The following is a 21,899-nucleotide window of genomic DNA, read 5'->3' as shown; positions in this document are numbered from 1 at the left end:
ACTGAAGCAAGAAACATTAACAGAACAATACAAAACAGAAATTATAAACCTCAAAACAAAGGAAATTGCAACCATACAAAACAGAAATTATAAACCTCAAAACAAAGGAAATTGTAACCAAGGTCTAAGAACAACAACAACAAGACTGGTAACCAAAACAAATTAAAATAAAGAGTGATTGTGAGGATAACAAAAACAAAATAAAATAAAATAAAGAGTGATTGTAACCTTTTTGTATGCATATATATATATATATTAAAAATAGTAATTTGAATAACTCTCTAAGACCATGTTTATCGGTGGGTTCATAGCCAAGTTCTTAGTGTTTTGTTGAAAAAAAATAAATCAAAACAAAAGAAAAAATGTAAAATCTCCTCTTATATAGTATACCGTCTCATGGGTTAAGAGACGCTACGTGTCAGCTGTTTATATTTTTCCTCTCTCTCTCTTTTTTTCTCTCTCTCTTTCTCTCGCGATTGAATCCCCTAAACGAGAAAACAATTTGGAATCAGAAGCTTCAAGGTTTGGAATCGCAGGACCTGGAATCAGAGGAAGGGTCTCTCCTTCAAACGATCCCTTACTCTGACCACAACAGGTAATGAATACTCCAACCTAATTTCTCCAATCGTTCGGCTGCTTTATATGGCTAAGATCATCGTCATTTACTTACTCTGCGATAGTCTCAAGCTCACAACATTGTTTGATGAGTTTAGGTTTCTATTTGGGGATGGAGAGTATATTGAGCAGATTGAATTAGGATTACTTATAGATTTGGGTTTAGACTAAAACAGTATATATACTTTGGAGAAACTGAAATTAAAGTCTATACCTTTGAAGCCATCTTCTTGATTTTTGTGACTTGTAATTTTTTAGGTGGTGGTCTTGTGAAAATGTAGCAGTGGTGACCGGTTGGAATTGTACTTGAGATTGCAAGGCAGCTTGCAGGTCATGGATTGACTGTTGTTCTTACAGCCAGAAACGTGGATTTGATCAATCCCTAAGTTTGATTTATCTCTCTCTTTCGATTGTCCTTTTGAAAATGTTTTGACTTTAGTACTCTCTGTTCCATTTAAATGTTGCCATTGCTTTGGTGATATGCTGGCTTGTAGTTGTTCTCTGATCACATTTGCTTTGATCAGAGCTTTTCCTCTGTTTGCATTTTCTAGAGTTGTTTTGGTATTGATTTAAAACTTTGCTTAATTTTTTAAGTTGGGAACGTATATATGATTGTTGTTGATGTAATGGTGGTTTTTGGGTTTTAGGTAGAGAAGAAGTTTGATTCAAAGAAGAGTGCAAGGCCGGTTTATCCATTTGCAGCTATAGTAGGGCAAGATGAGATGAAGTTATGTCTTCTGTTGAATGTGATTGATCCAAAGATTGGTGGTGTGATGATTATGGGAGATAGAGGAACTGGCATATCTACAGCTGTTAGATCATTAGTTGATCTGTTGCCTGAGATCATACAACCGTATTTGTAGTTTTGACTGTGACCAAAGCTGTGGTCTTGGAATTATGATTCAGGTTTCAGGAGAGAATGGTGGATCCAAAGCTGGGAAGAGAAGCAAGCAGGATGAAGCTGGGAGTAGTAAAAACGGAATAGAGAAGTGTGATAGTAAACTGGTGAAGCTGATGAATGGAGATGTTCAGTACTTGAGACAAGCTGGAAAATCAAGTTTCATTATCACTGCAGAACTCGCTGCAGCAAACAAGTAGTCCCCAAAACATTGTTGAAGTGAACCCGCTACATATCTCTGTTTCTTTGATGCAGACCATCGAGATTAATGTGTGTGAGGGTTGGAAGAGAAGAAAGAAACATTGTGAAAGTGAATGGTTTGCGTATGAAGCTAGAACCATACAAGGAGATTGTGTCTGCTGCTTTGTTTGACATTATAGCTCAGGTTACAGTTTCAAACACTTTTCTTACCAGTTTAGTTCTGTAATTGTAGATTTACTCAGATTTTTGTGTCTTTTTTCTTCAGGATGCAAGCTTTTTGTAATTACAGTTTAATCATTTATACTACTTCTAATCTATTTAAACTTTTAAAATTTTTCAAAACTATATTTTCAAAATAAGAGACCCATAATTATATACTACCATTGGAGGATACAATTTTAATTAAAAGATCAAGAGTTCTTAGAATTTAAACAGTACACAATTAATTCATAAAAAAATCAAACAGTGTTTAAGATTTTCCTAATATGAACCTACCGATAAACTTGCTCTAATGAACCACATGGTGTGAAGTATGAACATATTTTCGCTAACAATCGTTATCTATTACGTTTACTAGGCAAGCATGTCAAGGTCAGAGTTTTTTTTCATCACTAAATATGTATTAATTAGTAAATGTAATGCTTAGTTTTCGTTAAAGAAACCATATTATATCAATCTTTTTTTTTTTGAACAAACTATTATATCAATCTAAATAACCAAAAAAAAGCCTTTTTCCTGTAAGTGACAGTGTGTTGAAATAATTGTCTCCTGTGTAATCATAGGATACACAGGGTGCATTCTTACCATTAAGCTACTTTAACCTTATAAATCTACATACAAATAAAACAATTTATACTTTTCATATGGTGCACATGCACCACCCTTGGTCAAGGTGGATCCGCCTCTGGATATACGTCTCTCAGTTAAAGAACTAGATGGTGGATAAAAAAAAAAAAAACTACATGGATCAAGTTTAAGAAAAATTGAAAAAAAACTGATCATTGTTGGGTATTCCGTTACTAGCTAGCTCTATAAGCCAATCAAGCTGATTTTGCTACTATAGGTAAGGGTGATGTTCTTAGAAATGCGTTTGTATATATTATCGAGCTGAACAATTCCCGATTATGTACTGTAAGACAGACTTGACAAAACTCCCTCGTCCATCCACATCACTATCAATGTTGTTGCTGTTGATGTCGACGAAGTCCATCACTATAGATTAAAAAGCCCACTCAGATTCTGAAGTCCACTATTGACCCATTAGGTTTCTATGCCTTCAAGGCTTCGAATGCAGCCAGACGTATTCTCTAAGTTTTGTAGCCGGAAGATACGATAGCGTTCGAAGCTTTGACCTAACTTGGAGATGAAGACTTCAACAACGGCGATGTCCGATCTTCCACGAGATCTGGCAGAGGAAGTGCTCTCTAGGGTTCCATTGACATCTCTTAGAGCAGTACGTACTACTTGCAAAAACTGGAACGGTTTGTTCAAACATCAGAGCTTGACAAAGAAACACATTCGTAATAAATCAAGAGCAGCAACGAAGTTGAGAGAGTTCATGGCAATCATGATGATGGATTCTAGTGTTTATCTAATGAGTGTTGGAATTCACAATGAAGAAGACTACAACGTTGAGTCATTTATAAGCAGAAAAGGTAAACTGATTAGCGTAAACGATGCAGACGGAGTAGTCCATATTTCAAGCGTCTTCCACTGTAGCGGTTTGTTGTTATGCCTCACCAAAGAAGAAACACCGAGGCTTGTGGTTTGGAACCCTTTTCGTGGGCAAACTAGGTGGATCGAAACCACTTATCGTGAGGACATCACATCTGCCCGCTACTCCTTCGCTCTGGGGTACGAGAAGAAGGAGAACTCGCATCGTAGCCTCAAAATATTGAGATCTTCAGAATCGACCAGGAGGAGATATTTTGCTCGTGGATACAGGGAGGAATCAAGAAGTAAGTTTGAAATCTACAATTTTAACTCTGATTCATGGAAGGATATTACTCCCACTGCCAACGGGAACTTGCGGTATTATAAATGTGGCGTGTCTCTCAAGGGAAATACTTACTGGCTTGCTCGAACCCATATTCCTCTCAGCGGGTGTCGATGTTGTGCTGAAAGGCGGCAAGCAATACAGGTCTACTTTTTACTTTGTTTCGATTTCACAACAGAGAGATTTGGACCGGAACTAAGTCTACCGTTTCGCTCTTCTGATGATGAAGATACTGTGACTCTATCTAGTGTTAGAGAAGAGAAACTTGCTGTGTTGTTTCAGCGCAAGGGTACATCAAAGATGGAGATATGGATCACGACTAAGGTTGAGCCCGAAGCAGCGTCCTGGAGCAATTTGTTCTTATCGGTGGATATGACAACACTTGTTACTTCTGATCGATTCTCACTTCAACATGATAGTTTCTTTCTTGACGAGGAGAAGAAAGTGTTCATGCTTTTTGCTAATGGCAAAGCGAAGCCGACGCGTCGCAAGGTAGCTTACATCATTGGAGAGGATGGATATTTCAAAAAAGTGGATCTTGGAGAATATACAGACAAATATGATTTCCCACTTGTGTGCTCGTATGTTCCAAGCTCAATGCAAATCAAGCAAGCTGCACCACCACAAGGCAACCATATTGATTCATTGGTCCATTAATTTACAAAGCATACTCTTTTATGTTTTTACTGTTTTTGTTTTCTTTGTGTTTTTCAATACCGTCTCTGCTTTATTCACAGTCTTGTTGGCTTTTCCAACATTTGTTTGAAACAACAGTCTGTCAAATGCTTCTTGGAGTTTTTACTTGGAAACTTTCTTTAGCATTGCTAATTAACTGAAGATAAAGGAGTGTTGTTATGCATCATGTGCAATGGCTCTCTGTATCACGTGAAAAGCAAGAAAAATAATTTCATACCGTCTCTTTGCAACACAAGCGGTGGAGTAGATTAGATCTGGTGGGTAATGTTGTAAACATCTAAGCTTTTTATAATCAAATTCAAAACATATATAGTTAAACAAATCTTTTTACATTGATTAAAATCCAAATAAACTAAAATTCATAACACAATTAAATAATTAAATAAAGTTTTCAAAATATGCTATTAAATATGAGTTTTGCACTTTTTTTGCAAATTCAAATCCTAATATGTACTAGAAATACTGTTCCAAATTTTTATGAGTTTTGCTCTCTTTTGTTTGAGAATTCAAGTTCCAATATGTGAAACATTATTGGGCCAATAGTTAATGACTAATGTATTTACTATGTTAATGATTAATGTTTTATTATTGGGCATGGGTCAACTTTCTTAGGAGTGAGGATATCAAACACAAAAAATAGTGGTTGTAACAAACAAGCCCACTATTAGCCCATCTCAGTATTGGATAAGCTTTGAAATTTAAGGTCCAATATATCATTAACAAGTCGGTTAATGACAAGATAGGCTAATGGAAATTGTCTAATTGTAATACGAATAGGAAGAGGAAGTTTTCTATTCATTATAGGATTAGTAATGGGAACTCTAGTTCTATAAAAATACCTTGATTGAATTGTGATCAAAAAGGTATGGAGTTTTGGTGTTTCGTTTTGAGAGAGATATTTTCTAAACATTATAAAGAGAGTTATTCTTTATAGAAAAAGCCAAGTTTCTATTCTTATACTCAGGTTTCTATGTCTTCAAACTGCCGCCAGACGTGTTCACTATTTGTATAGTCGGAAGGTACGACAAGAGTTTTGACCTAACTTGGAGATGAAGAATTCAACAACGGCGCTGTCCGATCTTCCACTAGATTTGGTAGAGAAAGTGATATGTAGGGTTCCGTTAACATCTCTTAGAGCAGTGCGAACTACTTGCAAAAACTGGAATGGTTTGTTCACACATCGTCGGAGCTTTACAAAGAAGCACATCCGTAAATCAAGAGCAGCAACGAAGAAGAGAGAGTTTATGGCAATCATGAGGATCAATGCTAGTGTTGATCTAATGAGTTTCAATCTCCGTGGACTTGAAAATGATGACGACGTTGAAACATTTATAAATCGAAAAGGTAAATTCATTAACCTAAACGATGGAGATGGAGTTGATGATATATATAGCGTCTCCCACTGCAGTGGCTTGTTGTTATGCACCACCAGACCAAAAAATTCGAGGCTTATGGTTTTGAACCCTTATCGTGGGCAAACAAGGGGGATCGAACCCATTGACCACGAATGCGACATGGACTCGTACGTTCTAGGATACGAGAAGAAGAACATGAAGTCGCATCGTTGCCACAAAATCTTGAGATCTATGGAAATGACCTCGATTTTGAAAGATGATATCGGACTCATTCAGGAAGTACGACGTCGTAAGTATCAAATCTACAATTTTAACTCCGATTCATGGAAGGATATTCATCCGACTCCCAACAGGCACTTGCGGTTTTATACACGTGACGTGTCTCTCAAGGGAAATACTTACTGGCTTGTTCGATGGGATACTAAATGGTGTATGCCAAGGCCACCTCGCAATTTACCTCTAAGGGATTGTATGCGAAGGCCACCTTGCAATTTATCTCTAAGGAAATCATTCCGAGGACGAGTAAGAGACAACTCTGACTTGCTTTTAGAAAACCGACTTAGAATGGAAGAACGAGTAAGAGAAACCCGAAAGTTCTTTTTACTCTGTTTTGATTTCACAAGGGAGAGATTTGGACCGCCTCTAGATCTACCGTTCGACTATCGCCGAGAAGATAGTGTGTCTCTATCTAGTGTAAGAGAAAAGCAGCTTGCATTGTTATGGCAGCGATCCGGTACATTAAAGATGGAGATATGGATTAGTAATAAGATTGAGCCCGAAGCGGTGTCGTGGAGCAAGTTGTTTGTAGCTGTGAACCTGAAAACACGTCTTACGACTTTGCCGTTTGAACAAGGGAGTTTTTTTGTTGACAAGGGGAAGAAAGTCGTTGTAGTTTTTGATAGAGACTTAGAGATGCACTGGGTAGCTTATATAATCGGAGAGGATGGATGTTTTAAAAAAGTGGTTTTTGGAGAATATATAAACAAACATGGTTGCCCAGCAATTTTGTGCCCTTATGTTCCAAGCTCAGTGCAAATCAAGCAGGCTACACCACGAGGCAATCATGTTGATTAAGTTAGTCCATTTACGAAGTTTAATCTCTATGTATTTTTACAGTTTTCTTTTTTCTCATCTTCAATCATTAATGATTAATTCTAAAATCAACAATTATTATAAATAAGCAGTTATCTGATTTCTCAATTGGCTAAACCAAGTTCCAACTTTTATTCCAATATGCTTCTTTGGACTTTATACTTGGAAGCTCTCTTTAAGCATTTGGCTAGCTAGCTGAAAAGAGAGGAGTATTGTTATGCATGATGCAATTGCTCTCTGTTTCACTTTCATGTGAACAAAATAAAAATAAAAATAACAAGAAAAATGATTACCATGTTCCAATCCAGTATCCTCCATCCATCGGCACTGTCCTGCAATGATAGCACCACCAGCCAAAGGACGGATATGACTAGAGCCGCCTGATAACACAACTCTAGGTAGACGTATCCGTGAAGTCTGAAGACTTCCATGCAGGAAATTTGTTCCTAAAATCTTCTTCAGCATGAATTCATTCATGGCCTTATCACAAAGATTTTATCAAAGAATTAGAGTGAGGAATCAGAGAAAAGGGAGGAGAAGAAGAAGATTCACTTTGTCATAATATGTTTATCAAATCAAAACATCACTTTTAGGTAGCTCGAAGAATTAGACAAGTTTTAGTGAGCACCTTAAAAAAAAAAACCATCACGGGTTTTAACAACGTTTTCAAACAAAAAACGAAAGAGTCCTAGCACGTCTATCTCGGAAATCCTAGCAAGTCGCCTTAAAGCAAAACGTTGTTAAAACCTACCCGTAATGGTTTTTTTTAAACCTAAATTTGTTTTAGGTAGGAATGGCAGGACCTAAACGAGCTAGGCTTCTGTATACAACTAGATGAGGACCCACTCGATGTGCGGGTTTAAAGGTTTATAAATTATATTAAAATTTGTTGTACGTTATTTATAAATTTTATTTTTGTTAAAATACACTGATTTATATCCGTTTATGTTACCATTAAAAGTGTATCTTTTATACCTAAATATTCTCTATATTACAAATATATTCTTTTATCACCCACCTAGAAAATGTCTATATGAATACATTAACTAACTATTTTACTTTCACTTCTGCATAGTTTTTTAATTACTAAAATTGTTGGCTTAAAAAATATTTTGAATTAAAAATATATTACATAATATACTAATCAATGATTTATCGTGACAATAATGTATGACAACCATGGAGAAAACCTCGGCTCCGTCCTCATCCCATATGGAGAGAACCTTGCGTCCAACCTCCTCCACCATGGAGAGAACCTTGGCTCCGCCTTCCTCCCTTGGGGAAATAACCTTGCGTCCAACCTCCTCCACCTTTCTGCCTCGGGGAGATAACCTTGTGTCCAACCTTCTCCACCATAGAGAGAACCTTGGCTCTGCCCTCCTCATGTGTGGAGAGAACATGTTCACGTCTTTTTGCTATCTCAAAATGGCTTGCTCCGACAACCAATAAAAGTAAAATATCTTTTTCTAACGTCACAAAATCTATGTTATGAAAAAAGGGTTTATGACCAACCAATCAAGGTTAGAATTTAGAAAAAAATTAATTTGACATAATAAAAAAATAATAGAAAATTATAAGCATGGTAATATATGAATCCTAAATAATTCAAAGATGAAAATATAAATTTTAAAATACAGTATTAGAAAAAGAAGACGCATATATTAATTTTTTTTGGGTCAACATATTAATCTCACCTATTCGGCTAATCCCAACTGAAAAATGAGAAAGTAGGAGAAAATTTTGGTTTTAGAAAATAAGAAAAAATTACCTTCCCATAAAAAAAAATTTCCAATTAAACAAATTTGAAAACAGTGTTTTTTAATAAATTATTTAAATATGAGATGACCTATATTTATATAGAAGTGAGTATTTATAAAATTTTAGATTAATAATTAACTGTATATTTTCCTTAATCCCTTTTTCTATTTTTTTGTAGAATTAATAATTTTAAATTAAAAATAATTAAATAATATTATAAATTTTCCAATTAAACAAAATTGAAAATAGTGTAAAAATATTAACTTTTACACATGTCAAAATCTGAGATTAATAACTTGACACATATAAAAATATTGTTAATGACTAACTTTCAAAACTCAACTTTATTATAGATGATGCTTAAAAAGCCTTGTAGGATTCTGAAGCCCACTAATTGGTCCAGCAGCTTTCTATGTCTTGAATTTGATGTCTCCTTCTAGTGTCTTCTCTTCAATTAAAAAAGGAGAAGAGTTTTCGAAGCTTGACCTAACTTGGAAAAGACAGATTCAACAATGGCGATGTCCGATCTTACACAGGATTTGGTAGAGGATGTGATCTTGAGAGTCCCGTTGACATCTCGTAAGGCAGTGCAGTCTACTTGCAAAAACTGGAACACTTTATCCAAAAGATTGAGCTTTAAAAAGATACATGATGTTGTTAAAGCAAAGGAAGCAGCAAAGCGTGAGTCTCTGGCGATCATGATCAAGGATTTTAAGGTTTATCTAATGAGCCTTGATCTCCGTGGAATTCACAATGACGACGACGTTGATTCATCTATAAAGCGAGAAGCTAAACTGATTAGCCTTAACGATGTAGATGGAGTCGATATATCTAGAGTCTTCCACTGTAGCGGTTTGTTGTTATGCATCACCAAAAAATGTAATCCGAGGCTTGTGGTTTGGAACCCTTGTTGTGGACATGCAAGGTGGATTGAACCTAGAAACTCTGACCACAAAAAGGACAACTATGCTCTCGGATACGAGGTTGTAAAGAACAAATCGCATCGAATTCACAAGATTTTGAGATATTTGGATGTTCACGACATGAGTCATGAAAAGAATCTATTTGGTAAGTTTCAAATCTACAATCTTGACTCTAACTCATGGGAGGTTGTTCAGGACACACTTCGCTGGAATCTATCTTTTCATCAACGTGGCGTGTCTCTCAAGGGGAATACTTACTGGTTTGTTCAAAGTAAAAATATGGGAGAGTTTTGTTTTTTACTTTGTTTTGATTTTACAACGGAGAGATTTGGATCGCCTCTGGGTATGCCTGTTTACCCTGTTGCTGAAGATACCGTGAGTCTAGCTAGTGTCAGAGATGAGCAACTTGCAGTGTTATTTCAACGGCGTGGTTCATTACATATGGAGATATGGATTACGGACGAGATTGAGCCTAGCAAAGTGTACTGGTGGAGTAAATTGTTCTTAACGGTGAATATTAATCCACTTACTTGTTACCAATACCCATTTGAACATGGAAGTTTCTTTGTTGACGAGGAGAAGAGAGTCGCGGTGGTTTTTGGTAGAGACATGGATGATCCTGACGACCACTTCCGCTACGCAGCTTATATCACTGGAAAGGATGGATACTTGAAAAAGGTAGATCTTGGAGAATCTACATTTGAATCTGGTCCCCTAGTTATGTGCTCTACTTATGTTCCAAGCTCAGTCCAAATCAAGTAAGCTGCACCAAAGAGGCAACCAGATTTGATTACTTATTAGTCCATTAAACTTAAGCCTAATCTATGTTTTATTTTTGTCATCAATTTGTAAGTCAAGACCATTTATTATTATTATTATCATCACTTAGCTAGCTTCTCAAACCGTATCTGCTATATTCATCATCTTTACATTTCCAAAGGATATAGTGAATGAAAGTAGTACTGTATATGTATGTGATCTCTCTCTCGTTGGCTCTTCCAACTTTTTTTTGAAACGACAGCCGAATGCTTCTTGGAATTTTTTCCTGTGGAAGCTCTCATTAGCAATTAGGTGAAAAGAAAGAAGTAATAACCATGGCACCATTACTCTCTTTAAATCAACATCGTATGGTCAAAATGTGGCAGAAACTAAAATACAAGTACCAAAAGGTCCTACAACATCAGAGGAACGATTTGGCAGTAAACCGAGATGCTAATTGATTTTGACGCAAAATCGGACCGGACCGGACCGGACCGGTTTAATGGCAAAGCAGTAATTTTAAAGAACGGGAGCCTTATTTTGGTACTTTTGTCTTGTGTGTATCGCCGTCTCTCTCTTGTTCACTTCAAAAACCCTAGAAATTGTAAAACCCTTTTGGACCCCTTTCTCTATCTCTTCTTACACACAGACACCATTACAGTTTCAACTCAAAGTTTTTATCTTTTTTATCAACGATGTCTTCCAAAGGTCTGACATCGAAGAAATCGACCAAGAGGAAGAATACCGAAAGCTCTGACAAATCCGATTCTCTGAAATCGAAGAAGCCAAAGCTGGTGTCTGGAGACCAAAATGTTAAACCTCATTTTGGTAAACCTAAATCTTCTGGTGACAAGGGGGAGCATAAGGTTTCGCTATCGAAGAAGGAGCTTCGTATACAGGCTAAGGTAAAAAAACATATCTTTTTTGGATTTGGAATCTAGTGTCTGATAATTTAAGGCCAAGTTGGAATTAGAATTTGGTTTCTGTTTCTTAATGAATGTGTTTTTGATTTGGGTTGCAGGAGCTAACAGAAGCTAGGAAGAAGAAGAGAAAGCCTCATTACAGTCTTGAGCAAGTATGTATCTTTTTTTTATTCTAGTTATTGAAACAGAGGATTGATAAAAAGTGTATGCCTCAAGCGCTTTAAATCAGGAGCGATGCATAGAACTGATCTTCACTTTCATTACTATATATAACAGGAGCTTGGATCTCTATGGGAGAAGATGAGGCGCCGTGACATTGGCAAGGAGGAGCGTTCAAAGTTAGTATTCAATAAAGGATGCCTTAGGATTTAAAACGTTGTATATTTTGTTTGTTTGATTATTAATCTTTGTTTTCAAAAACTATTTGTTAGGCTTGTATCTGAAGCTATAAGAAAGATGAAGGGGAAGGTTCCAGAGATTGCAGGCTCACATGTTTCATCTCGTGTACTCCAGGTGTGTTTTTTTTTTCTTTGAGTTATATGGAAAAAAAGGCTGCCAAATCCCTAAGAACATATATCTTACAAAATTTTGTCTGTTGCTTAGACTTGTGTGAAGTTTTGCTCACAAGCTGAAAGAGACACTATCTTCGCAGAACTCCAGCCACACTTTCTTACCCTTGCTTCTAATAAATATGCTGTTTTTTTATTAAAGAAGATGTTGGATGGAGGTAAAGGCTCTAACTACTCAAGTTGAACATACAGCTAAATGTATGCTTGCTTATACAAACTGTTAATTTGAGTGATTTATTTGTGCAGCATCTAAGCAGCAGCTGGCAGATTGTATATCCAGCCTCCGGGGACGTGTTGCTCGTCTCCTCCGTCACATGTTCGGATCTGTTGGTATGTAGGCTATACTGATGTAACATATTGATGTTTCAACATATATACTTTTGTACGACTTGCTTACACAAATTAAATATTTTATGTAATATGATCCGCATAACATTTTTTGTTTCTTTTGAAGCTCACTTCTTTTTTTTTTTTTTTTTTTTTTTTTTTTTTCTCAAGTTGTTGAGCATGCATACCATCTGGGAACTGCAGCACAAAAACAAGAACTCCTTGCAGAGTTGTATTCTACAGAGCTTCAGTTATTCAAGGGCTTGGCCTCAACTACCGAAAAAAGGTAAAATGCCATTTATCTTTCTTGTCTTCACTCTAGCTCATAATAAATAGAAAAGCCAGGTCTCTTGTATTTATATCTAGAGAACTAGGAATCCCTTGGCTTTCCTTTTGGTTATTTGCGATGGTAATTACAAACTCGATATTGCTCTTTATTCATGTGTTGAACATATATTAAGAGTTACTGAATGTGGTTCAGGGTGGTAGACATCATCGCTAAGCTAGGACTGCAAAAAGATTCAGTTAACCGACACATGGCTGCCATTATCCAACCGATTCTTGAGAAGGGAATTGTCGACCATACTATTATACACAAATTGCTGATTGAATACCTGACAATAGCTGATAAGGTATATAATATATATATATATAATTTTTATATATATATGTGAGTGTTTGGGAGTATAAATTTGCATTAGAGTCCTTTGTTATAATACTAAATGGATTTTTGTTCCGTAGACTTCTGCTGCAGATGTGCTTCAGCTACTGACAGGGTCCCTTATTTTGCGTATGGTTCATACTCGTGATGGTTCTAGGCTTGCCATGCTTTGTATCAAACATGGAAGCGCTAAGGTACACATCCTCGTCGTTTTCCTTTTACTCCTTAACTTATAATTCAAGGCGTACCTCATATTATGGATGGGTTTCATTTGTAGATCTGATATCTTCTCTTTTGAAGTACATTGAGCCTAAGTTTTCCTTTCCCTTTTAATGGTTGTATATGTAAATCGTGATTTAAATGTCAATATCAAATCAAACTTGTAAACAGATTTTCATGGTTGACATCTATTTTGACCTCTAGTGCAAAAGACTGATGGTAGATGTTTCCATAGGAAACTTATAAGTCGAATTTCTGCTCTCTCTAAATCTTATTCTTTGCAGGAGAGAAAGAAGATTATCAAAGCAATGAAAGATCATGTTCAAAAGGTGGCTTTTGATCAGTTTGGAAGTATGGTAAGGAGGCCTTTTATTATTTTCGTTTGGATTTACTACTTATAGTACTCCACTGTCGGTTTGTATTTGTCTTTTAGATGATAACCCCTTGTCTACCATGTGTTCTTAGGTGCTTGCATGTATTTTTTCAATAGTTGATGACACAAAGCTCGTGACCAAGGTAGTTTTACTGAGCCAAATGAAAGATTGCTGGAGTCTATATGATTATGTTCTAATTCTTCTGAAGCTTGTTTAATCATATACAGATAATTGTTCGTGAGCTTGAGCCCACCCTAAAGGATCTTGTTATGGACAAGGTTTGTGTTCCTTATATATGAAAAACTATTCTGAGATGAAATTTTAGCTTATCTTTTCTTGGATCTAATGACATCTACCTTTTTTGTTGGTTGCATTTTGTACATAATTTTGTTCCTTTGTATTTTAGGCCTTTCTATAATTAATATGTTGAAGTCTTCCTGTAATTTTTTTCTTCCTTGACGTTTGCTTCAAAATTGTGTCTGCAGAATGGTAGGAGATCGCTATTGCAGCTACTGCGTCCGAATTCTTCACGTTATTTCAGCCATGATGATTTGGCCTCTCTTGATCTGTCTGTTCCATCACTCTGCTCAAAGGTATGATGATATATACCCAACTATCTTTTCAATTAAAGTGCTAGAGTTATTCATTCTTATGAATTTTTACTGGATCTAAAACCCTGTCTATCATTTCCATTCTTTCAGGATAAGTCAGAGACATCCTCTCTAACAAAGGACACAGATGGTAACGAATCTGGTGAGGAGACGAAGGATGAACAAGAAGATACAGTAACTGAACATTCAGATCATGAAGAAAACGTCAAAGCTGCAGGCGGTAAAAAAGATCCCCTTGTGAGAAGACGGGAGTTGCTCGTCAACAGTGGCCTTGCTGAGGTATGTGTGACGTGGTGACTCAGTTTTCAGCTTCTTAATTGTTTTCTGATACAATTTAGTTGAATTACTTGCTCATGGATCATTTTTGATTCGCTGGACAGAGTCTTATTGATGTGTGCGTGGAGAACGCCGAGGAATTCCTCAAGTCTAACATTGGCAAAGAGGTCTTGTATGAGGTACTGAAAATTGTTTTCTCACATCTTTTGTCGGTTATAGTCCTGTTATAAAAACGTTAGGGGATAAATCACTCTATTCTACCTCTCATAGCAGATGCTACTGTCATTCAATATCTGTTGAAGTTCAATCACTCCCGCATAGATCATATGTTTTGATAACAAATGCTAATTTCCAGCTTTCTTTTCTTTTGTGATGATCTCCTTCCTCTTTTTCACGTTTTTTTTGTATCAGGTTGCAGTCGGAGGCGCTGATGGTATTCTTTGCCCATCTCTGAGCGAGAAGCTGGGTGAGCTGTACGAAGCTATTAGTTCTGTAGCAGCAAAGCCGAAACCCCAAGAATCTGAGAAGGATTCAGAGCACATCCTGGAAAACTTTCACTCAAGTCGGACCATAAGAAGGCTTGTTTTGGATTGCCCTGGTTTTGCGTCCACTCTCTTTAAGAAGGCCTTGTCTGGAAAATGCAGGTCGTGGGCTGCAGGACATTGGTTAGTTAGCCTAATGACTCCTCTCATACATCCATTTATTTGCTAACAACTAGGTTTTTTAGTGACGTCTTGAAATCTTATTCTGTGTTAAATCTCATTTTCTTGGCAGTTCAAAGATACTATCTGCTTTCCTAGAGAGTGAAGATCTTCAAGTTCGTGAGATGGCTAAACCAGAGCTTCAGGTGTTGGTGAATGAGGGTACTTTGAAAATCTCAGCAAGCAAAAAACCTGAGTGATGCAGCAGCCAGCATCGTTGAAACACTTGGCTCTGTTGTGTTCTCGACTAGTGCTTCTGAGACTAGAAAATACCTTAAAATGTACACATACGACAAAATATAATGGAGTAACAGAGTGGGGTTTCAGTTCTTTTTCCAAACAGGTTACTAAGTTTCAGAATTGGGAATGTGGGCTTTGGCAAATTTTGTCCTTTCTTTCTTATGTAGTTCTGTAGTTTATCTTCCTGCAACTTTAAAACAGCGGTCACGAGAATGGCCCTTTTTTGTAACTCAAATTCAAACGCAATCGTTAATGGCTTTCCTTTTTTTAGTTGATGATGTCATTGTATCCCATAGTTGGCTAGATTCTCATAATCCATCTTACTTAGATTTCTCATAGTTTTGTACTAGGAACCTCTATTGTCTATTGATCGGAGCCATGCATTTGATTCACTGCTTAATCCTGCCATTTAAATGTTACGAGAGACCCCTAGAGAATTGTATAGTAAGATTTGGTTGCCAATAACAATGATCAACATATGAAGTTATGATCCATTACATACCAAATTTACAACAAAAAAAAAAACCATGATGAATTCTCTTACTCACCCATCTCTCCATTCTCAACCACTCTCCTCACAATATCTATTATTATCCTACGTAAATGTATATATCACATTTTTTTTGTTCATTGACGCTCAAAATACATTGATAAATGTATATGTTGATAAAGGCTAAAGGAGAGAGTAAAAACTAAGAAGGGCGAAAGAAGAGACAGAGAACAGAAATATCATCCATGGCGATGCTTCTTCTCTTCCTACGCCAAAGCACCACAGCTCTCTCTACTAATCTCTTTGCACTCTTTCTTCTCTCTTTAACTCCTCTTACTATCTCCACTGCCTCATCGTTCGTCATCACATCCCACATCTACAGACACACACTTACATTAGTACATAATTATATATGTTTTATCAAATCTTGATTATGATACAAATGAGAGTATATTGATGTAATTACCCCATCGGTGGCCAAGATGAGAAACTGGTCCTTGTCGGTTATCTTTCGGTATGTTACTTCCGGTTCAGATACTAAACCGAAGTCTTTAAGGCAGTAATCTCCGAATGCTCTTGAAACAGCTAAACCGAGCGATCCTCCATTCGGCATACCCACCCGGTACACTCCCGGTTCATCGTCTAAGCAGAACAACCGTCCATCCGATTGTTTAATCCGTTCTGCTTCTTCTGTTTTAACCGGAAATGATCACATATTACCAATTGTCATTTTCTATTTTATCGAATCTTTTCATATGAATATTTAAACTGTAAATATGAAAAGGCTTCTAGAACTATACCGGGAATGTTCGGTTTAAAGTCTACAGAGAGCTGAACCGGTACTACGTTTCCGTCATCAGAAGTTGTTGCTAGTACAGCTCTTGAGTCACCAGCATTTGCTATAACAAGATGATCACCCTTATAATACCAAAAACAAACTTCAACATTAGTACTTAAGATTAAATACTCTCCAAACATCTAATATATATTAGCCTATATATATCATATAGTATGTAATGAATAGTTCTTGTATGGTTAGAAGAACATATATGTACCTGCAAAACAGCGGTTAGAGCGGTGCAGCCGCTGCAGTAAGAATCAATGGAAGGATTGATCTTGAGATCAAGATCGACGACGGAGAATGTTTTCAGACAAGCTTGCTTCCAGAGATCCAACGGAGAGTAACATTCCGGTGACGATGATAAGGAAGCAAGAGTTTGTTGCCATTGGCAAAGCAGTGAATATGGAAATGACTTTTTCACTCTTTTGGCTATCACATGTCCCCATGGTCCATGCCCATCAAACATGCCACAAAATGTTATGTCTTCTTGGCACCCAAATCCCTACATATTGTGTAACATAAATTCATAAAATAAGTTTTTTTTTTCCTACTTCTCAACAATCATATATACACAATTTAGTAACTACATGTCATGATTCCATTTCAACATATCATTTTGCTATTTATTTATAAATTTTGTATAATCCGTTCCATGGAAAGAAAGAAGAATTACCTAACATATATATAGTGTTTATAAAAATTGTACCTCCCAAACGATGGCACGATCTTGGTTGATGCCTTTCTCACCTCTATTAGAACAAATAGAGATAAATCTCTTAGAGCTTTCAGAACTAACACATCCTGAAGTACCGAGCAAAGTCGAGTTCTTCTTGGAATCTTTTATCATCGATTTTGCGATCTCTCTCCCTCCATCTTCATTTTGATCCGGAGGATTTTTACCTTTCTTTGTCGATACGGTTCTCGCAAATCCGTCCAAAAACGCCGGTAAAAGCACCATACTATTATGCTCTTATGATGCTACAAATATATGTACGTACAACTCTTTAAGTCATGAGTTTTTGATAATTAACAAGTACTAAGATAATTTAGGTTTCTTTGAACACATGATTCTTGCAGCTTTTGAGCTATATACGAGATAAAAAGAATAACCAACAAAAGAAGAGCATCCAAAAAACGAAAACAACATAAGAAACAAAAAGAGAATCGGAGGCTAATAATACCTTTTTCTCTTGTGAATATTCTTGATCGGAGTTTCTCAGTTGAATATTATTCATGTTAGTGGATTTACTACTTATATAAGCTGGTGAATGGTCTCTATGACTCATCATCATCTTTCGCTTTCTCCCCGACTATTCTAAGCCTTTTATTTTAATACACGTACAAATACATATATACATTCTTTTTTGCATGTCGATAAGGACACGTATATATATGTTTTGAATAAAGTTGACGACAGTTTAGAAAAAAAATATATATAGTTGGATGTAACAAACGGGTTTATATATTTCGTTAATTAGTATAGTTATGTACTATAGCAGTAGTCTATATATAGCCGAATGTCGATTGGTGTATTTTCTAGTGAAAGTTGGTCTAATTAACGTCTCCTTAAGAGTTAAGACATATGTACTGTATAAATATAATAACGGTAAAATATTTTAGATTTTAAAAATGCTATTGATTGGTTAGTATTTTTTGGCATAAAAAAGTAGTATCTATAAAACGCGTGTGAGTGTGTGTAGTGTATTATATAGCTAATGCATTTGGCGAGTGAAAATGTTATTTCAAGGCAGTCACCAAAACGCAAGAAAATGGAAAATTACTATTTTTTTGGGGTCAAATATCACAAACAAACAAAAAACGCGTTACAACAACCACAGTGAATAACCAATCAAAGTTTCCTTTTTGTTGTCACGATATATAATAAAGCTTAAGACCGACAAATGAATAAATTAGAGCTTGTTAATACATCATTACGATAGTCGATAGAGATGTATTTAAACTTTTATACTATTAAGAAAATGTCTACAAATTAAATGTGGATGTGGAAGAAAGTTAATAAACTAACAAATGTGGTGGCATATAAAATGATATCATGTGGGGTTTGTTAAACAATAAGCACTTGTCCAAAAAAAGTTGTGGCTGTGAGAGGCTCTCGAATCTAAAAGCAGCTAATGGGTAAGTGCCTTTGATCCGAAACAACTCTTATCTTTTGATACTATTATTTATTTGTTACACCTTAGCTTGTTCAAATGATGAAATGATACGTTCCTATCATTCAAATGTAATAAATGTTAAACCGACCTAGTTACGATATAATATATAAATTGGAGAAACGTTGAAAATTAGCAGTGCACGGATTTCTTCTTATTCGACTTAATATTTTTTTTTATAACCGAGTTTTAGGTCGTAATCTTAACTACCATGAAATTTGTTTACATACTTCTGACTAATAACCTAAAATAGCTAAATAATACTAAGCAAGCCATGCACTACGATACGATTAGCTTCTAGGAGGTTATAAGGCAAGAGTCTTCCCTTTCGCGCAAATGAAATGGAGAAAATTTATATATACATATATATTTAAGACATGGGCTCGTATGAATTTTTTTACGTTTGTATATGGTTTTCTATTGTCTTGTAATTTGCTGTCTTCGCACTTTATTAATTAATTAATACATAATACATCTATGCCTAAATATTGTATCCCAAAAAGCAATCTAGGCCTAATTTTATGTCGATGGCTAGTGCATACATAATGTTAGATTTTATACATGTCCACTTGGCAAGATTTCGTAGGTAATCTATAGATATCAGTGCTTACGACTTTAACTTTTAAGTGTGAATAATTATAATTATCAATATTAAGAGTGCGGACTTGCTTGGGTGGGTGGTAATAATATGATTATGAAATAAAGTTGTATAAAATATGGTAAGAGATAATGTTAATTAATTTGCACTAGATGGAATATGCTAAATGAATGGACTAATTACAATGTAGCAAACTAATTAATCAAATCTAATTCTCACTTTGGAAAATCTTGAAATAAGATCAGCTGATCACATGCACCCGAACCAAGTTAAAACGCCAAGATTTACTTTGATTTCTTTTGGTTTTAAGTAATCACATTAGAGCAAATTTATTGGGGGGTTCATATAAGGGGAGTTCTTAAATTTTTTATGAATTAATTGTGTACTGTTTGAAATATAAGAACCCATGATCTCTTAAATAAAATTTTCTCTTTTATTGGTAGGTTTTTATTTTAGGTCTCTTATTTTTTAAAATATTGTTTTTAAAAATTTTAAAATTTTAAATAGAATAGAAGTAGTATATCCCTATGTGTAAATATTGTTTGCAGATCCTCAATATCAAAGAACAAAGTTATGCCCCTCAGATCAATATACTAACCTAAAACCCGAAAATCAAGAAAATTGAAACCAGTGTACCATGGAAGTAACGAGGGAAACTCCATACAACAAGCAGGTGGTACCAAACCACAACTTTCCAACGAGAATGGCGTAGACATTAGCAATGGAGAGCGGCCATAAGAAAAGAAGCTCATGCCACACAAGTCCAACTAGAAAATGCTGCTTCTCCTTGAGCTGAGACATGACCATCAACGCTGGCTTTGTCTTCCACTTCCATAGCATCTGAAGAAGCTTCTTCTTTGTCTTCTTTGTGTTTCAGCTTTGATACATGTTGCCTCTGATGTTTCTCTCTTCGCTTCTTTGAGAGTTGGGTTCTCTTGAAGCAGATACAAGTTATGTTGTAAAACATTCCACAAAAGCAGATACGTTTATACATGCTAGTCATATAAAAGTTTCTTTCATTAAGAATCTAAAACACAACCATGCTACTTAAACCACCAATGCCGCCTCTCTATGACTTCAGAATTAAAACCGAGAATGCTAATAAATTATGTTTCAATCAATTCTACATGCACAATCATGAGTTCTTGACACACAAACCTCAGATTCACCAATGTTTAATGTGACACATAAATCACCAATATTATTTGCCTCCAGATTCAAAACAGAGAAGATGCTAGCTAGTTCTGTTTCAATCGATTCTATAACAGCAGATACTTTAACACCATCTTTAAAACAAAACATGTCACATAAACCAACAATGCAGCGTCTATAACCTCAGATTCACAAAAGAAGATGATGAAGAGAGAAGGAATCATACGATGGAACAAACACTTAGCAAGAGTATCATTAGGCATGAACTCTGAAACAAGAAGCCTTTCATCTTCATGGAAACAGATTTGCAACTCTGATACTAACGACTTCAAATTGTGACTAACGACTTCAAATTGTGAATTCGCAATTGCCCAGATTTAGTGGAATTCACAAATTAATTGAGCTATTCCCACGTTTATTCAAAATCAAATGAAACCAATCTAAAACAGTTTTAACCAAATCTTTCTAAATGACTACCAATATATGTATATTCAATCAAAACCAGCAGAAACTGCAATCCGTGAAAATCAAACAGAGACAGAAGAAGAAAGAAAGAAAGATATACCCAAGACAGAGCATAGTTTTTGGACAGCCATGGAAGCAGGAGAAGGAGCTTTGCCAGTGAAAGTCTCCTTGCAGAGGTCGTAAAGCTCTTTTACTTTGGGAGAAGAATTCTCCTGATTCCTTGACGCCATGTGAAAGTCTTTCTTGTTAACGAGATTCAACAAAACCTTTTCACCAGCTTTGAACAATCTCGACAACATTCTCCTCGATTCAAAACCCTCCGATTAGCCTCCGCCGATTCAATCTCCGTCGCACCTCCTCCGACCTGATTGTCCTCTGATTCCATCTCCTTTGATTTCATCTTCTTCCATTGTCAATTCGACTTCGATCCAGAGAAAGAGACAGAGAGATGGAGAGGAAGAAAAAAACAATCAGTCGATATTTTGTTTTAGCCAACAAATAAGTGACACATACAGTCTCTTATATCACAAATGGGTATACTATACAAGGGGAGTTCTTACATTTTTTCTTTTCTTTTCATTTATTTTTTGGCAACAAAACAGTAAGAGCCGGGTATGAACCCACCGATAAACAAGGTCTTAGGCTTCAATACTAATACCCTGACCATGAAAAGTTCAATTTTGATTAGAAAAGAATCCTAACTAAACTATTTTTTTTTGTTGAACTTTAAGAAGAGTAGAGACCTTCAAAATGGAATCAACACTTTTCATATATAAGTTGTATGAATAAAATATTTGATCACCAAATCCTCCACATGCTATTACTTTTTCTATCTTTGAATTTTCTTTTGTAAGTTGAGAGACATAACAGACAAATAGATACAAACAGTCGGAACAAAATACGACACAACAAGTGGTATAAAGATGGAGTTGTTTGATTCAGAGGCAAACAAAGAAAAGACCCAAACTCATTTGTCACATCGCATATT

General features: G+C 35.8%; 2 protein-coding genes, 2 long non-coding RNA genes and 3 pseudogenes across 9 annotated transcripts; 5 read left to right on the top strand and 2 right to left on the bottom strand.

The window, feature by feature from the left end:
• Window positions 1–402: 402 nt before the first annotated feature.
• On the top strand, window positions 403–2,056 carry LOC104746016 (uncharacterized). 3 transcript variants are annotated; one of them, XR_015582248.1, is made up of 3 exons: window positions 403–595; window positions 874–945; window positions 1,263–1,374. It is a non-coding gene; the product is annotated as an uncharacterized LOC104746016 (long non-coding RNA). The 3 variants fall into 3 exon arrangements; XR_015582249.1 differs by having other exon boundaries at window positions 874–1,001; XR_760806.3 differs by having other exon boundaries at window positions 874–2,056.
• Window positions 2,057–3,098: 1,042 nt separating this feature from the next.
• LOC104748239 (F-box/kelch-repeat protein At3g16740 pseudogene) lies at window positions 3,099–4,367 on the top strand (annotated as a pseudogene).
• A 1,088-nt stretch (window positions 4,368–5,455) lies between these two features.
• LOC104748238 (F-box/kelch-repeat protein At3g16740 pseudogene) lies at window positions 5,456–6,835 on the top strand (annotated as a pseudogene).
• A 2,174-nt stretch (window positions 6,836–9,009) lies between these two features.
• LOC104748237 (F-box/kelch-repeat protein At3g16740 pseudogene) lies at window positions 9,010–10,507 on the top strand (annotated as a pseudogene). Its single transcript, XR_015582912.1, has one exon. The product of XR_015582912.1 is annotated as an F-box/kelch-repeat protein At3g16740 pseudogene (transcript).
• A 215-nt stretch (window positions 10,508–10,722) lies between these two features.
• LOC104746015 (pumilio homolog 24) lies at window positions 10,723–15,464 on the top strand. The gene is made up of 17 exons (XM_010467403.3): window positions 10,723–11,198; window positions 11,315–11,368; window positions 11,493–11,554; window positions 11,648–11,729; window positions 11,820–11,943; window positions 12,032–12,115; window positions 12,284–12,398; window positions 12,594–12,744; window positions 12,854–12,967; window positions 13,277–13,348; window positions 13,458–13,508; window positions 13,594–13,644; window positions 13,852–13,959; window positions 14,068–14,256; window positions 14,358–14,432; window positions 14,665–14,918; window positions 15,028–15,464. Exons 1-17 carry the CDS (start codon window positions 10,989–10,991, stop codon window positions 15,152–15,154), a joined length of 1,923 nt encoding a protein of 640 aa, XP_010465705.1. The 5' UTR covers window positions 10,723–10,988; the 3' UTR covers window positions 15,155–15,464.
• A 167-nt stretch (window positions 15,465–15,631) lies between these two features.
• On the bottom strand, window positions 15,632–19,700 carry LOC104746014 (putative protein phosphatase 2C 41). Of its 2 annotated transcripts, none has more exons than XM_010467402.2 (6): window positions 17,707–19,700; window positions 17,232–17,503; window positions 16,740–17,027; window positions 16,485–16,602; window positions 16,151–16,374; window positions 15,632–16,060 (listed from the first exon to the last, which is right to left on the bottom strand). In XM_010467402.2, exons 2-6 carry the CDS (start codon window positions 17,481–17,483, stop codon window positions 15,887–15,889), a joined length of 1,056 nt encoding a protein of 351 aa, XP_010465704.2. In that variant the 5' UTR covers window positions 17,484–17,503; window positions 17,707–19,700; the 3' UTR covers window positions 15,632–15,886. The 2 variants fall into 2 exon arrangements, with proteins under 2 accessions (XP_010465704.2, XP_087344575.1); XM_087488449.1 differs by having other exon boundaries at window positions 17,199–17,503; window positions 17,707–17,754.
• A 91-nt stretch (window positions 19,701–19,791) lies between these two features.
• Window positions 19,792–21,725, bottom strand: LOC104746013 (uncharacterized). Of its 2 annotated transcripts, none has more exons than XR_015582245.1 (3): window positions 21,472–21,725; window positions 21,012–21,332; window positions 19,792–20,289 (listed from the first exon to the last, which is right to left on the bottom strand). It is a non-coding gene; the product is annotated as an uncharacterized LOC104746013 (long non-coding RNA). The 2 variants fall into 2 exon arrangements; XR_015582246.1 differs by having other exon boundaries at window positions 19,792–20,228; window positions 21,472–21,716.
• Window positions 21,726–21,899: the final 174 nt, after the last annotated feature.

The sequence above is a fragment of the Camelina sativa genome, chromosome 15, assembly GCF_030686135.1.
Source record: "Camelina sativa cultivar CO46 ecotype springtype chromosome 15, ASM3068613v1".
NCBI classification, from domain to species: Eukaryota; Viridiplantae; Streptophyta; class Magnoliopsida; order Brassicales; family Brassicaceae; genus Camelina; species Camelina sativa.
Note: the sequence above shows the minus strand (reverse complement) of the source record. Positions and strands in the feature narration are given on the sequence as shown.

What these genes read in the sequence shown, in the direction of transcription:
- LOC104746015 (XM_010467403.3), top strand. Translation starts at nt 10,989, where the DNA reads ATGTCTTCCAAAGGTCTGACATCGAAGAAATCGACCAAGAGGAAGAAT. An exon ending in GCCTCAACTACCGAAAAAAG is followed by an intron (nt 12,399 to 12,593) that starts GTAAAATGCCAT and finishes AATGTGGTTCAG; the next exon opens with GGTGGTAGACATCATCGCTA. An exon ending in TCAAACATGGAAGCGCTAAG is followed by an intron (nt 12,968 to 13,276) that starts GTACACATCCTC and finishes TATTCTTTGCAG; the next exon opens with GAGAGAAAGAAGATTATCAA.
- LOC104746014 (XM_010467402.2), bottom strand. Translation starts at nt 17,483, where the DNA reads ATGGTGCTTTTACCGGCGTTTTTGGACGGATTTGCGAGAACCGTATCG. An exon ending in ATCGTGCCATCGTTTGGGAG is followed by an intron (nt 17,028 to 17,231) that starts GTACAATTTTTA and finishes CACAATATGTAG; the next exon opens with GGATTTGGGTGCCAAGAAGA. An exon ending in CTTTAAACCGAACATTCCCG is followed by an intron (nt 16,375 to 16,484) that starts GTATAGTTCTAG and finishes CGGTTAAAACAG; the next exon opens with AAGAAGCAGAACGGATTAAA.